Source organism: Panthera pardus, unplaced genomic scaffold (assembly GCF_024362965.1).
Source record: "Panthera pardus isolate Hobbes unplaced genomic scaffold, ASM2436296v1 HiC_scaffold_2, whole genome shotgun sequence".
Taxonomy (NCBI): domain Eukaryota; kingdom Metazoa; phylum Chordata; class Mammalia; order Carnivora; family Felidae; genus Panthera; species Panthera pardus.
In genome coordinates, this window is record NW_026526765.1 from 146,463,135 (window position 1) to 146,480,459 (window position 17,325).

Consider the following 17,325-nt stretch of genomic DNA (forward strand, 5'->3'; position numbering starts at 1 on the left):
ATGGGGAGAAAAAAACAAATTTTTCAAAGCTTCTGGCTCTAGCCTTCAGTTATAAGGTAATGGTGATTTATAACAGTTCTCAAATGATTTGATGGAGGTATATTTATTTCTTCAACTGATCCAGACTGACAATGTCTTTTTTGACTTTTGTAGCTTCTAGAGTACTAGGTATAATGTTAGACACACAGGAAGTCCTCAAACGTGTTTTGAATGGTTTAATAATGCATGTCTATAATCCAGTACGACATAGTACTAGAAAAGAGCGCAAGCTCTAAAAGCATACCAACCTGGGTTTGAATCCTAGCTCTACCACTTAGTAGTTGTTGGGACCATAAGCAAATTATTTAACAGCTCTGAGCCTACGATAATAATAATACCTGCCTCAAATGATTATTCATATGATTAAATAAGATAATGCATGTTAAGGGAAAACATCTGTTAATGTTTGAGTAAGTTGAGCAGAATAAGCATTAAATGAATTAAAGCTGTTATTATAGTTTTAGTCTGGGAAAAAAAAAATCACTTATTTTTAAAAAGTTACCCAAAATACTTCATAAAAGGTTCTATCATTTGTTAATGTCACTATTATATTACAGAAATGAGCAACAAAGCCACAAATATAATGGTAAGTATATGTACAGTTTTTCTAATTTTCATTAGATTTAAAATTTTCAACAAAATCTTCACCGTAAAAATAACATAAAACTGGAGATTAACCTATACAGTTTTAGCTCTCTAAGACTTCTTAAGTGAGGCTTTTGATTTACCAAAGTTTTTAATTTCTGGAAACGTTTTATGGAATGCTTTAATGGATCATACGCTTTCGGTGCTGTCATCTGCTTTTTAAAAAGTGTTTAGTCATCTTGAAATTATGGGATAAAAATGAAGTAACTAAATTTAACCTGATCTAGGAATTCCAGTTATTTCCATGGTAAATGACAATTGCTGGATTCTAAAAGATGATCTCTGTAGTAGGTTCTTTTCTATGGACCTTTCTGAAAATTCAGCACAGTCGTTATAGACTTAATCATCCATTCCCCATTTACTTCATAAAAATTTTAACTACAGAGGGCTGGAAGTGTGCTGGAATGATCACTAGAGCAAGACTCGGAAGGCTTGTGTTCACCTAGTAAAAAAATCTTTCAACTAACTAGCTGTGTGATCAAAAACCATTTTATCTCTCTGACACTGTATACAACTTAATTCAAAAATCTCTACTATTTCTGTCAGTTCCAAGATGCTTTAATTTTCTTGGAAGTTGTCTTGGGAAAGCTATGCTATATTTCACCTGTAACTAATTTTATTCCATTCATTCAATCAATCATTAATCATATATTAAGCCCCTATTCTATGCCAGGTGCTATGCTAGAAGCCGGGATTACAGTTAAGTAAAACATACTCTCCTCAATAAGCTCACAACTAAAATCAGTCAGATTCAAACTTTCCTAACAGAGGCTGCCTACTAAGAATACATCATTTATGTACAAAAAGAACCCAAACTAAGCATGTGTGAGTACTCAACCATTACCATTCAAAATGTACTGAATTCACTTTGAACATAGGTGAGGGGGCAGAAAGGTATTATCACCTTGGTAGTTTTCATGTTTTAGTAAAAGATTCTACTTGTAGCTCTCAGTGCTCATTCCTACCATATTTAGCTCCACGGTGACACTGATAAATGATAAAAAGATGAGTGAAGTGTTTGGTAAAATATTTGCATCGTTGTTTTGAGGATGAAAACATTCAATCTAGCAGAGATTTGTCCTACTATGTAAACACGCTGAGGTCTCATTTTGCTTTCATCCCAAATTGGCACTACTCTTTGAACAAAACCATTAAGGGACTCCTTTTCAGGGGCACCTGGGTGGTTCAGTCGGTTGAGCGTCCGACTTCGGCTCAGGTCATGATCTCACCACTTGTAAGTTCAAGCCCCGCATCCGGCTCTGTGCTGACAGCTCAGAGCCTGGAGCCTCTTTAGATTCTGTGTTTTACTCTTTGCCCCTCCCCTGCTCATACTCTGTCTCTCAAGAAAATAAATAAACATTAAAAAAAATAATAAAAAAAAAAAGAGAGACTCCTTTTCAAAGCAAAGTTAACTAGAAACTAGCCGCATAATGTGGAAGAGATGCTAAATACATTAATGCCACAATAATTTTTTCAAATAATGAAATGTAAGCTCCATATGCAATTTTTAATATAAAAGTAAATGTGCTAAAATTATAGGCATGAACATCATAGTATCTAACTTTCAAAGTGTGAAAGTAATCAATACATGCTATAATTAAGTTTTGGCTTCCTTTTAAGGAAAAATAACTCATCAAATTTGATGCAATTTTAATATTAATCAATTTATCAATTTACACAGTATGTTACTCAACACTTAACTCAAATACCACCCTATGCCTTATTATTCTCCACTCTCCAAATCCATAGACACTTTAAAAAATCAGCTAAGGAGCCAAAATCTGAAATGACTTAAAAAGTTCACAACCACCAAGGACCTAATCTCTCAAAAAATAATACATATTTGTATGATGCTTTGCAAATGTGTAATTTCCTATTTCCTTAGTTTATACTTCCATTATGCAGAAAGATGCAAAGACCTAACTCCAAACCATTTTCTTCCTCATACTGTAATACAGAATTGCAGATTTATTAAAGTCTATTATCATCCTAATTTGTACTTTATTTTATGACTATGTGGAAATTAATAAACCAACCAGTTAGCTTTGTCCCTAAACAAAGCTGCTCTCATATCATGGACACTATAATTGTGGTACATTTGTTCATTCTGTGACTTTGGACTATAAGCAACTTAAAGATGAGACCTATCTAATAATTCGATTTTAACTGCTCACTGCTCCTAGGACATCACCATGAACTCACTGTAAACATCAAAAACTAAACATTAACTATATTCAAATCCTGGCTCTGCCACTCACTAGCCATGTGACCTTGGGGAAAATCACTTAACCTCTCCAACCCTGAACTGTCCCATCTGTTATACAGGTACCAGACATTATTAATAGAATCTACTGGTTAAGACTATTGTGAGGATTAAATAACCTACTTAGGGGCGCCTGAGTGGCTCAGTTGGTTAAGCGTCCAACATCGGCTCAGGTCATGATCTCAGTTTGGGAGTTTGAGCCCGTGTAGGGCTCTATGCTAATAGCTCAGAGCCTGGAGCCTGCTTCGGATTCTGTGTCTCCTTCTCTCTCTGACCCTCCTCAGCATACACTCTGTGTCTCTTTCCCTCTCTCAAAAGTAAATAAACATTAAAAAAAAAAAAATTTTTTTTTAAGTTAAGGGCCATGACCAAAGCTAGAGAACCAGGTAGTAAGAGACTAGGAGTCAAATCCAGGTTTCCTGCCTTTTCCTCCACAGGCTCTCTCTCAAATACATATTAAGGAACCATGATGCCAGGTACAAAAGAAAAAAAAAAAAAAGGCAGAAAAACTATCTTATTAAGTTAATGAAGTTATGCTAGGCACTGGGGGAAGAAAGAAAAAAAAAAAAAACGTTTACTCAAAAGTGAACAGAAAAACCCATGAAAATATAAGTCACGTACACATTCTCATGCAAATAAAAGGAAAGAACGTGTAAGAAGTTCTTCATACATATGAAAACAAGTAAAGGCATTTGAAAATCACATGGAACACTAGATAAACACTATACTACCTTTAATCAATGATAAATTGGGGAGGGAAAGCACTAAGAAATATCCTAAGAGGGCTTGCAGAGCACTAGGAATAGGAACTATGGACTAGATAAGAAGGCAGGGTTGCCTTGTTTCCCTCAGCATCTTTTTTCCTCTCTCTGTCTCTTCAGTGTTTTCTCACCCACCTTTTCTTGTCCTGATAGCTTCTATCTTGCTCTCTACCTTTCCCCAGGTTTCTCCATTCTGGATCATCCCTTAAACAGTTATGCTACTGAACAAAAACAGAGGTAGACTATTCCAATGGACTTCTTTACTAAGAGTAATTTCTTTTTCTTTTCTTTTTTTTAAGTAGGCTCCATACCCAGCACAGAGTCCCACACAGGGCTTGAACTCACGACCCTGAGATCAAGACCTGAGCTGAGATCAAGAGTCAGACACTTAACCGACTGAGTCACCCAAGCACCCCTCTAAGAGTAATTTCTAATGGTCATTTCGAAGTTAACTATTTATAATTCAAAACCAGTTTAGGGTCACCTGGGTGGCTCAGTCAGTTAAATGGCCGACTTCGGCTCAGGTCATGATCTTGCAGTCCGTGAGTTCGAGCTCCGCGTCGGGCTCTGTGCTAACAGCTCGGAGCCTGGAGCCTGTTTCAGATTCTGTGTCTCCCTCTCTCTGACCCTCCCCCGTTCATGCTCTGTCTCTCTGTCTCAAAAATAAATAAACGTTAAAAAAAAATTTTTAAAAAAAAGTTTAACCATAGAAATGATATAGCTGCTTTACAACAGACATTTGTTAAGACAGACCTGAAACCTCTAAAAGCAACTTTTTTTTAATATTTTTTTTAATGTTTGTATATTTTGAGAGAGAGACACAGAGAATAAGCAGGGGAGGGACAGAGAGAGCAGGAGATACAGAATTCCAAGCAGGCTCCAGGCTCTGAGCTGTCAGCACAGAGCCCAATGCGGGGCCGAACCCCCAAACTGTGAGATCATGACCTGAGTGGAAGTCGGATGTTCAGCCAACTGACTGAGCCACCCAGGCACCCCTCGTATCTGCAACTCTTCAACCCAAACAACAATGAAAACTGGAAGATCTTTCTAAGTTTGCAATGTGAAAATTAATAAAAGGAAACCTCATTAAAGTGGACTGGGGATGCTAGAAGAGGAGGCTGGTAGGGAAAGCCAAACCACTCATGTCAATTACAGGAAAAATTGTCAATTACAGACCCAACAGAAGACTCGTCCAGAGGAAAGTAGATTCAATTACAAGCCCCAACAGGAAAAGATGTACACTGCATCTTCTACAAGAAATCAACCACCCCAGCAACCCAGCCAATTGAGAAACCAACATCACCCTGAATTTCTTGCTTCTCTCCAATGGACTTTTGTTCAAAACAACCCCTCCCAACTTCCTCCTTCTTCTCCATAAAATAATGTTCCTCTCTTCTGTTTGTTGGACTTTCGGATGGTTTTGTACACTAGCCTGCTTGTCCCACATGGCAACTCTCTACTTCCAAAGAAACCCATCTTCTGCTGGTAAAATAACTGCCGGTTTTAAAGTTGACAGCAACAACTTCAGTTGGTATCAAAACCTGATTACATTGACAGGCTGTTTCCAGTATTTATCTTACTGTGAACAGCCTATATTTTTCAGCAGAAATATTGTGATTAGAGGTGATGCCTGCACCTTACGAGGAGTTATTACATAACATACTGCAAAAAAATCCTAAAATGTTCCTAAAATCTGAATCTCAAAATCTACTTAGTCCAGGTATTCTTGGATAAAGGATTATGGCCCTGTACTCTTTTCATTTTCAAGTGCTGTATTTAACCTACACAGAGGACTATGCTATGGGCATGATTGAAACCTAACCATTGCTTTGCACACTGGCCTTAGTAATGTTCAAAAGGCACATTCACCCCATTTGCAACTATGTGGATGGTACTAGAGGGTATTATGCTAAGCGAAATTAGCCAGTCAGAGAAAGACAAATACCATATGACTTCACTCCTATGAGGCCTTTAAGATAGAAAACAGATGAACAGAAGGGAAGGGAAGGAAAAATATAAACACAGGGAGGGGGACAAAACATAAGAGACTCTTAAATACAGAGAACAAACAGGGTTACTAGGGAGGTTGTGGGAGGGGGGATGGGCTAAATGGGTAAGGGGCATTAAGGAATCTACTCCTGAAATGACTGCTGCACTACATGCTAACTAACTTGGATGTAAATTAAAAAAATAAATTAAATTAAAAATAAATAAATAAAAGCTGAAACACAGAAACAAAAAACAAACAAACAAAAGGCACATTCACCTAAGCTAAATCCCGTGTCACTCAGTAATGTATCACTGTGGGCATTCAAATACCAGACATTCCTACACCAAATACTTTCATCTTAAGACATTCCTGTTGTTTATTAATATATTAACCTAACAGTCATTTTTTTTCTCTCTTCTTAACCTAAACCCTGGTAAGCTGAAATTTGATCTTCCTCTCCCCCTCTCGGTGGCTCTTAACCAGACACAATTTTGCTCCCCAGAACATTCTGGCAATGTCTAGAGGCATTTCTGGTTGTTAAAACTGTGGGTGGAGGTGTTCCTGGCACATATCAATATGGTTAGATATACTTCTAAATATCCTACGATACACAAGACAGCCTTCCACAATAAAGAATTATCCAGTCTAAAATGTTCATAGTGACAATACCAAGAAACTCTGCTATATATCAACCCCACCATCCTTATTCCCAAAATGAAATCATTCCACATAATTTTAGAGTTCTTCAATTTGGATGGTTCAAGTGACTTTTTCCCCCCTACAGATGAGGGACTCTGAAAAAAATATACTGTTTCTTCCTGGTCCATTCTATTTAATCATTTCTAATCATAAGATTCTTAAGTTGGTAGGAAAGAAAACGATTATGTATTCTAAAGTTACCACTACAGTATGGTAACCTTAAAAGAAATAGTTCTGTAAATAATTGTACTTACTATCTTTAGTCCATCCACTCTTTTTAAAAAATGAGACTTAGTTTCTATGAAAAAAGAAAATATCCTCCTCAAGCAAGCAACTTCATCTTTTAAGCTATTTTTCTTACATCTTAAATTTTATTTATTTATTTATTTATTTAATCTCTAAGGGAAAACAAAAGAGGGAAGGATAAGAGGAAAAGGAAAAAGCTGAGTTTGGTACAGACATGAATCAGTTTATCTACATACAGTATAATTAAGAATGTGAATCTAAAACAGTAATAACTACTTCAAGAGAAACACTTCTCTTTTTTTGGCAAATAATTCTTTTTAAATAAGAAAAACTATCAGCTTACCCTTTACTTTTAGAAACCAAACCAAGAGACTGACTCAATCGATGAATAAAGGCTCTTTCAGTACTGGTCAAAGAGGAAGGAAATTCCATTTCTACATGAAAAAAAAGAAGAAAAAAAAACACAAAGTACCATTTGGGAATATACAATTTTCTTTCAAGGTACTTCAATATAGACACATAAATGTAAAATATGAAAAAAATCATACAAATAATCAAATTTATAGGTTACGTGAAAAGTAGATATTAATTCAAGAACTACTAAATGTCTGCCAGAATTGTGATATTAGTAAAAATTACAGAAACATATGATAGAAGGCTCTAATGTTCACCAAAGATTACTCTTATTTGGGCTGGAATCTTCAATTGGTACGATGACTGATGAACATATTTTACTCTTTTAACTTAAGTCCTTACTGGCTTCATTAACAAAAGGCTCACTTCCTTCCATGATGAAGTATGCTCAAGCATTATGAATGCTCAACGTCAAACTCCACATGGTCTTGCTTTCAAAACGGTACAGACTTATCTCAGACTGGATTTGTTGTTAAACACTATTGCTGAGGCTCTGTGTAATGTAAGTTCACTCTGTCCAGGTCATTGCCTGTTCAGGACCGTAAACTCCGGGTTAACGAACGGGTACCCTATTTAGGCCAGCAAACCGGACTGGGCACTCAATATGCTGTACTGATGACCGCGGGTCGGCTGCCCGTTCTGCACTGCGTGACCCAGGACGAGCAGCCTTCTAACCCTAAGAGGTGTGAGAAACGTTTCATCTACCAAAGTCTGATTGTTTTTAAGTGTTTAAGGGTGATGCTATCGGGATGTAAACAATGCACTACGTGTTCCCAATGCATTTATTTGCCTGATTTCCTTCTCTTCTACTTCTGTAGCTTAAACATGCCTCCGCTAAGGCTGCCACAATTTCCTTTAAAAAAAAAAAAAAAAAAAAAAAGTAGGGGCTCACCAATACCTAAAAGCTGTGGCTAAGCCGCCCCAGGCTGCCTACAGGCCTCTCTCTGGGGAAAGAAACGCCCCCTGTAAAGGAGCAACCCGACTCTTTTCACCTGATTAATGCCGGGCAAGTGCCTTCACCCTGCAGACGCGCAGGACGCCGCGCATCCCACAGAGGGCCACCAAGCGTGGCCCCCGGCCGCCGTGGGGGCCGGGACGGGGGACGGCCCGGGTCTGCCCTCCCACCTCTGAGGCAGCCCCTTCACTCGGTGGGCCCGGGCTTGGGGGAGGCGGGGCAGCCGGCGGGGTCCCTGTCAGGAACCTCACCTCTCTGGTCCCCGTAGCGGAAGCGCTCCAGAGCGATATTGACTGCGATCTTCACCTCCTCGTCTATACGAATGTCCTTCAGCCCCTTTGCCCGGCCTCCGCCCCCAGGACCGCACGGAGCGGGGCCGCCCCCGCCGCCAGGCGCGGGCGGCCGCGGGGAGACGCTGCTCGGCCTGGACATGGCCCTGAAAAGTTCTCCCCTCGGGGGAGCGGCCAGGCCTGCCGGCTGACGGTCAATGACAGGCGCAGAAGGCCACCGCCGGGACTGGACCGCTCCGCAGACTGTCTGCGCTGGGCCGGGGTCACCAGAGACCCCACCCCTACCCCCTACCCCGTCACCACAACAGCAGAGGAGGAGCCGGCGCCGCTGAAGCCCAGGCGAGGCCGGCAGCGCGGGCGTGATGACGTCACCGGGGCCGCAGGCGCCGGTGACCTCAGCGCGTCCGCTTCCCTGCTGCACCAGGCCAATCTCGGTTTTCTCTGTCTTCCCGCGTGCCCACCCACGGGTCCCCCGCACCAAGGGGCTCTCGTGCAGCCTTTTATTCACTGACTCATTCTTTCCTTAAATCCTTTTTTAATTCATTCCGTGAGCAGGTGTGCGCTCCCACCGTGTTCCGACAGGCACTACGCTAAGCCCAAGGCGTACGTTGGGGCCCGGACAGACGTGGTTCCTGCCCGTATAGAACTCACATTCTAGTGGGGGTCACGTTGCCAGATTTAGCTCATAAAAATGCAGGCTGCCCAGTCTGTTAGCATTTCAGGTGACGAATAGTTTTTTTAGTATTCGAATTTCCCATGCAATATTTGGGAACACCTATAGTAAAAATAAGTTATTCTACCTGAAATGCAGTTTTAACAGAAGGCTCGTATTTTATGTGACCATCCTAAATGAGAATGACAGACAATAAACAAGTACATGGTTAGATGATAGTTATAAGTGTTAGTTGAGATGATGGAATAGGAAGGTGGAACCCTTTATTTTGGAAGGTCAAAGATTGTGAGAGTTTGGACTTGCTTGTATACAACTCCGTTAACATAAACCTAGTCACAGCCACCCTAACTGCTTCCACTCGGGCCTTCCCATGATCCATTCTGCAGAGAGCAACCAGAGTGATCTTTTTAAAAATATAAGCCAGGTAGGATAACCCTCCTACATAAAGCACTCCAGTAGTGCTCCATTGCAACTACTAAAAACCCTCAATTTTTTACCATGACCGTCTCAGGACCCTGCCTGAACTGGCCTCTGCCCTACCTCCAAGGAATCTCATCTCCACCACTCTCATGTTCACTTAACAGTGCTCAAATGCACTACTTTCTTTCTTTCCCTTGTACACACCAAGTTCATTACCGTCAGGGGAACTCTCCACTTTGTATAGTTTCCTCCTGCTTAGGACAATCTTCCTCCCAGTACCCCATGTGGATGCCTCTTTCTTGTCATTTAAGGCAGGACTCAGTTACCTAGACAGGCTCTCTCACATCAATCTGTTATCACTCTCACCACTGTTTGAAATTATTTTATTTATTTATAATTTGCTCTTTTCATTAGAATATAGGCTCAAGCGCAGGAACCTTGGTTATCTTGTTTGTTGGTTTCATCAGCAACTAAAAACTGCAGAGAAATATTCATTGGTTAGCCATATTTTAGAATCTGGAATTGGGATTGTTCATCTCTACCCTCTGAAAACTTTCTTCATAATCCTTGAACTCCTAATCTCTTTGGTTGGTTGGCAACTAGAATGAGTTCTGAATAAGCAGAAAATGAAGGCCAGCTTCATTCCAAGACAAAACTCAGATGGTAGATAATATCTGGATGCACCAGATATGCTGTGATAAAACATTTTTACTTATTTTTTTAAATTCCTGTTATATTATTTTATTTTTAAGTAATCTCTACACCCAATGTGGGGCTCAAACTCTCAACCGGGAGATCAGGAGTCACATACTCCATCGACTGAGCCAGCCAGGCGCCCCTGTGACAAAACATTTTATATGGGGCCAGACACATATTGTTTTCAATCTCACTCCAAAACTTCTTAGTTCCATCATTTATTGGCTCCATCATTCATTAGTTTTGTGGCTTGACTACTTACGCTGAAGTTCAGGTTTCCCATCTTATTGAATACTCATTTTATAGGATTGTTGTGAATATGGTATAATATGTAAGTATCAAGCATTGATTTAATGTTGTGTTCATTCTTTCATTCTTTCCTTTCTTTTTAAACAAATGCCAAAAATCTTCGGACTCCATGCTGACAGCACAGAGCCTGCTTGGGATTTTCTCTCTCCCTCTCTTTCTCTCTTCCCCTACCCTGCAAGCCTGGTACACATGCTCTCTCTCTCTCTCTTTCTCAAAATAAAAAAAATTAAAGCCTTTTTTAAATGCCTAAATACTTATATTCCTGGTGCCTACAAAGAATAGGGAATATGTTCATTCAAATAAAAAATACTTGCCCAAAGGTAGGTAGCAATAAATTATAAGGTTAACCAGCTCCTACATTCTCTGGTATTTTTCCTTACCCCTGGAAATATCTGGGTGCTGAAGGTGAAACACCACAATTCTTTTTACATGTGCTTCAGAGAAAAAATTAAAGTAGGGAATGTATAGGATATTTACAAATGATTTCAAGTTATCCTTGGCATAGAATAGACCTAAAGGTTTCATCCTTGTTTTTACCTCTTAGAATTGTGTAGCCTCATGTAATTATTTAACCTCCTTGTGCTTTAATCTCCCCATCCATAAAATGGATCTGATAACACCCATGTCACAGTGTTATTACCGGGATGAAATCAGATTATATTACCTTTATGCAGATGAAGTGCTTACCGTAATTCCTGGCTCCTGGCTCAGACTTAGCATTCTGTTATAGTTCAATGCTTTTTACTTCAATAGACAGAAAACCCAAGCAAAAAAGACCCCAAGTGGAGCGCCTGAGTGGCTCAGTCAGTTAAGTGTCTGCCTTCCCCTCGGGTCATGATCTCACAGTTTGTGAGTTCGAGTCCCACATCAGGCTGTCTGCTGTCAGCACATAGCCTGCTTCAGATCTTCTATTCCCCTGTCTCTCTGCCCCTGCCCCATTTACTCTCTCCCTCTCTCTCTTAAAAAAAAAAAAAAAAAAAAAAAAAAAAAAAAAAAGACCCAAGTAAGGACATTTCTTACCTTATATAACAAGAAGTCTAAGGGTAGGGTGGTTCCAGGGTTGATTATTTCAACATGGCACATGATGCCCTCAGTCACCTAGCAACTGTCCACCTTACCCCTCTGCCATCCTGAGAGTGTTTGCCACTCCTCTCTTGGTTGCACATCTAGGTAATCACATCATAACACCACCAAATAAAGGGCAAGAACAGTAACTGCCCACTGCCTGATGTCCTTTTTTTTTTTTTAATGTTTATTTATTTATTTATTTTGAAAGGGAGAGAGAGAATGAGTACAGGAGTGGCAGGGAGAGAGAGAATCCCAAGCAGGCTCTGTGCTGACAGCGCAGAGCCCAACATAGGGCTCAATCTGATGAATCATGACCTAGGCTGAAATCAAGAGTCGAACACTTAACCAACTGAGCCACCCAGGTGCCCCTCTGATGTCCTTTTTTTTTTTTTTTTTTTTTTTTTGAGAGAGAGAGAGGGTGCAAGTGAGTGAGGGCAGAGAGAGAGAATCCCACAAGGGGCACAGAGAAAGAGAGAGAGAGGTGGGACTCACCTGAAGTGGGGCTCGAGCTCACCCAGTGTGGGACTCAAACTCACAAACCATGAAATCATGACCTACGCCGAGGTCAGATCCTTAACCAACTAAGCCACCCAGTTGTCCCTCTGATGTCCCTAAGAGACTTCTCTGAAGTCCCAGGAGTAGACATCCTTTTGTCTTGTAGCCAGAATATGGCTAATCCAATAACCACCAAAGAGAAATGAATGGGATTACCATGAAAAGTGTGGTCTTTTCTGTAGCAGATGTCACCCAGAAGAGAGTAGACAAAATTAGGGTTCTCTTAGCGAGTAATAAGGGATGGAGAATGTCTATTAGGTCAACAACCAAGGAAGTTATGATAATCATCAGTGATGTTCACCAAATATTTCTGGTTTGCTTCTTTTCCAAGTGGGTAGCAGAATTGTACTTCCTGGGGGCTCCTGGGTGGCTCAATCGGTTGAGTATCCGACTTCGGCACTGGTCATGACTTCGGCTCAGGTGGTGATCTCACGGTTTGTGGGTTCAGGCCCCGCATCAGGCTCTCTACTGTCAATTCGGAGACCACTTCAGATCCTCTGTCCCCTCTCTCTCCACCCCTCCACTTGCCTCAAAAATAAACTTAAAAAAAAGAAAAAGAATTGTACTTCCTGGCCCCCTTACATATGATTAGCTTCAGCAAATGGGTAGTGAATTGAAATGATATATGTCACTTTCAGGTTGGCCTCACTTTTCACTGTGATTAGCTGTGAATAGCTAGCAAAGCACGTACAGGAAAAAAAAGTGAACTATCTTATTCCATTCGACTGATTTAAATAACCAAAAACTACAAAAGAAGATGATAAGGAATAAAAAAATTAAAGATTACATAAATGAAAAGATACACGTGTTCAGGGGCCAGAAGACTCTCTAATGTTAAGGTAATAATTTTCCTCACATTGGTCTATAAATTCAACAAAACCCCACTCAAAAGCCCAGCACATTTTTTTCCTAAAAAATTAACAATATGATGCTTCATATGGAAATGCACTAGAATGGCCAAAACAACTTGGAAATAGAAAAAAAAAAACAGTTTGAGGACTAAAACTACCTGATTTAAAGACTTATTATAAAGCCACATTTAACAACACAACATGGTAAAGGGGCGCGTGGGTGGCTAAGTTGGTTAAGCATCTGACTTCAGCTCAGGTCATGATCTTGTGGTTTATGAGTTCAAGCCCTGCATCAGGCTCTGTGCTGACAGCTCAGAGCCTGGAGCCTGCTTCAGATTCTGTGTCTCCCTCTCTCTCTCTGCCACTACCCAACTCGTGCTTTGTCTCTCTCCCTCTCAAAAATAAATAAAAATATTTTTTAAAAATTAAAAAAAAACGCAGTGTGGTATTGACATAAAGATAGGTAAGTAGATTAGCAGTACAGAATACAGTCCAGAGACAGACCCACATGTATTTATTTGTACAACTGACTTTTGACGAAGGTAAAAAAAGACAGTCCAAAGGAGAAAGGATAGCCTTTCTAACAAATGGTGTTTGAACAATTAAATGGCCAAATGCAAATAAAAATTTAAAAGTACTATCAAACCTGGGGCACCCAGCTGGCTCAGTGCAGTATGTCACTCTTGATCTCAGGGTGTGAGTTCAACCCCATGCAGGGCATGGAACCTACTTTAAAAACATTGTTATAAAAAATAATAATAATAATAATAATAGGAGCATCTGGGTGGCTCAGTCAGTTAAGTGTCCAACTTCGGCTCAAGTCATGATCTCACAGTTCACGGGTTCAAGCCCCGCATCGGGCTCTATGCTAACAGCTTAGAGCCTGGAGTCTGCTTTGGATTCTGTGTCTCCTCTCTCTCTGCCCCTCCTCCCACTCATGTGCTCTCTCTCGCTCTCTCTCTCTCTTTCTCCCTCTCTCAAAAATAAATAGACATTAAAAAAAATTTTTTAGGGGCACCTGGGTGGCTCAATCGGTTAAGCATCCAACTTCAGCTCATGTCATGATCTTGCTCGTGGGTTTGAGCCCCACGTCAGGCTCTGTGCTGATGGCTCAGAGCCTGGAGCCTGCTTCAGATTCTGTGTCTCCCTCTCTCTCTGCCTCTCCCCTGCTCACGCTTTGTATCTCAAAATAAAGATTAAAAAAAATCTTATAAGAAATTCTTTTAATAATGATAATATCAAACCTTACTTCACATCACACACAAAAATTAACTCAAAACGAATTACAGGCCCTTATCTAAATATGAGCTAAAACTGTAAAATTTCTGGAAGAAAACATAAGAGAAAATTTTTGCAACCTGGGATTAGAGAAAGATTTGTTTTAGATGTGACACCAAAAGCACAAACCACAAAAGAATAAATTGGGTTCCATATAAAGTACATACTTCAGGGGAGCCTGGGTGGCTCAGTGGGTTAAACGTCTGGCTCTTGATATCATCTCAGCTCATGATCTCACAGCTCAGGAGTTCGAGCCCCACTTTGGGCTCTGCACTGACAGCTTAGAGCCTGCTTGGAATTCTGTCTCCCTCTCCCCCTGCCCCTCCCCTGCTCGCTCTCTATTTTTCTCTCAAAATAATGATGCAATGAATATAGGGATTTCAAATTAGTGTTTTTGTTTTCTTTGGGTGCCCAGTAGTGGGATTACTGGACTGTGTGGTATTTATATTTTTAAGTTTTTGAGGAATCTCCATATCATTTACCACAGAGGTTGCATCAGTTTACATTCCCACCAATAATCGCAAGAGTTGCCTTTCTTCACATCCTCACCAACACTTGTTTTTTCTTGTCTTTTTGATTCTAGCCATTCTGACTCCTGGGGGGTGATACCTCATTGTGATTTTGTTTTGCACTTCCCTGATGATAAGTGATGTTAAGCATCTTTTCATGTGTCTGTTGGTCATCTGTCTCTTTGGAAAAATGTCTATTCAGGTCCTCTGTCTATTTTTTTATTTTTTTAATGTTTATTTATTTAATTTGAGAGACAGAGAGGGAGGGAAGATGGGAGAGGCAGAGAGAGAGGGAGAGACAGAATCCAAAGCAGACTCAGCCGAAATCAAGAATTGGACGAGAACTGAGCCACCGAGGCGCCCCTTCTATCTGCTTTTTAGTCATATTGTTTGGGGGGGGGGGGTTGTTTCTTTGTTCTTGTGAGATTTGATGGTGTGGAATTGTATGAGCTCTTCATATATTTTAGATATTAACCCTTTATCAGATACATCATTTGCAAATATTTTCTCCCATTCAGTAGGTTGCCTGTGCATTTTATGGATGGTTTCCTTTGATGTGCAAAAACCTTTTCAGTTTGACACGGTCCCGACAATTTAATTTTGCTTTTGTTTCCCTTGCTTTCCCTTTCATAAATATGTTTCTAAGATCAATGCCCCAGAGATTGCTGTCTATGTTATCCTTTAGAAGTTTTTTGGTTTTTTTTTTTAGTGTTTATTTATTTTTGAGAGAGTGAGAGAGAGAGGCAGACAGACAGACAGACAGAGACAGAGAGAGCAGCGGAGGGGCAGAGAGAGACACACAGAATCCGAAGCAGGCTCCAGGCTCTGGGCTGTCAGCACTCACGAACCGCGAGATCATGACCTGAGCCAAAATCGGATGCCTAATCGACTGAGCCACCAAGGTGCCCCATTGTTTAGAAGATTTATTATTTTATTTTTTTTCAATATATGAAATTTATTGACAAATTGGTTTCCATACAACACCCAGCGCTCATCCCAAAGGGTGCCCTCCTCAATACCCATCACCCTCCCTCCCCTCCCTCCCACCCCCCATCAACCCTCAGTTTGTTCTCAGTTTTTAACAGTCTCTTATGCTTTGGCTCTCTCCCACTCTAACCTCTTTTTTTTTCCCTTCCCCTCCCCCATGGGTTTCTGTTAAGTTTCTCAGGATCCACATAAGAGTGAAAACATATGGTATCTGTCTTTCTCTGTAGGGCTTATTTCACTTAGCATGACACTCTCCAGTTCCATCCATGTTGCTACAAAGGGCCATATTTCATCCTTTCTCATTGCCACGTAGTACTCCATTGTGTATATAAACCACAATTTCTTTATCCATTCATCAGTTGATGGACATTTAGGCTCTTTCCATAATTTGGCTATTGTTGACAGTGCTGCTATAAACATTGGGGTACAAGTGCCCCTATGCATCAGTACTCCTGTATCCCTTGGGCAAATTCCTAGCAGTGCTACTGCTGGGTCATAGGGTAGGTCTATTTTTAATTTTTTTGAGGAACCTCCAAACTGTTTTCCAGAGTGGCTGCACCAGTTTACATTCCCACCAACAGTGCAGGAGGGTTCCCGTTTCTCCACATCCTCTCCAGCATCTATAGTCTCCTGATTTGTTCATTTTGGCCACTCTGGCGTGAGGTGATATCTGAGTGCGGTTTTGATTTGTATTTCCCTGATGAGGAGCAACGTTGAGCATCTTTCCATGTGCCTGTTGGCCATCCGGATGTCTTCTTTAGAGAAGTGTCTATTCATGTTTTCTGCCCATTTCTTCACTGGGTTATTTGTTTTTCAGGTGTGGAGTTTGGTGAGCTCTTTATAGATTTTGGATACTAGCCCTTTGTCCGATATGTCATTTGCAAATATTTTTTCCCATGAAGATTTATGATTTTAGATCTTATATTTAGGCCTTTAATTCCTTTGGGGTTTATTTTGTGTATGGTGTAAGAAAGTGGTTCACTTTTTTTTTTTTTTTTTGCATATAGCTGCCAGTTTTCCCAACACCATTTATTGAAGAGATTTATTTTCTCCATTATATATTCTTGCTTCCTTTGTTGATTAGTTGACCATATAAATGTGGGTTTATTTATGGACTCTATCCTGTTGCATAAATCTATGTAGCTCTTTTTGTACCATTACCATACCTTGTAACCTTTTTGATTTAAAGTCTATTTTGTCTGATACTAGTATAGTCTCCCTGCTCTATTCTGGTAACTGTTTATGTGGAATAGGTTTTTCTATTCTTGCACTTTCAAACCTATTTTTGTCTCTGGGTCTAAAGTGAGTGTCTTATAGACAGAATATAGTTGGGTCATGATTTTATCCATTTTCCCAACCTTTGTCTTTTGATTAAAGAATTTAATGCACCTACATTTAACTTTTTTTTAACATTTATTTATTTTTGAGAGACAGAGAGAGGCAGATCATGAGCAGGGGAGGGGGAGAGAGACACACACACAGAATTCAAAGCATGCTCCAGGCTCTGAGCTGTTTGTTAGCACAGAGCCCTATGCAGGGCTCAAACTCATGAACTGCGGGACCATGACCTGAGCCGAAGTCGGAAGCTCAACTGACTGAGCCATCCAGATGCCCCTAATGCATCTACATTTAAAATAATTACTGAGGGGTGCCTGGGTAGCCAGTCGGTTAAGCATC

At 40.3% G+C, this 17,325-nt stretch overlaps 1 protein-coding gene across 3 annotated transcripts in view; it reads right to left on the reverse strand.

Annotated features, from left to right (window-relative positions):
- YTHDC2 (YTH N6-methyladenosine RNA binding protein C2) overlaps positions 1–8,633 on the reverse strand; it is a 69,150-nt gene extending 60,517 nt beyond the window's left edge. The window contains exons 1-2 of one of the 3 annotated variants that reach the window (XM_019469624.2): positions 8,264–8,631; positions 6,987–7,077 (exon numbers count right to left, since the gene is read on the reverse strand). In XM_019469624.2, the coding sequence (XP_019325169.2) occupies positions 6,987–7,077; positions 8,264–8,444 (272 nt within the window). In that variant the 5' untranslated portion in view covers positions 8,445–8,631. Of the gene's footprint in view, positions 1–6,986; positions 7,078–8,263 lie in introns of those variants that run through there. The other 2 variants (XM_019469625.2, XM_019469626.2) reach the window with 2 other exon arrangements.
- Between the last annotated feature and the right edge of the window lie 8,692 nt (positions 8,634–17,325).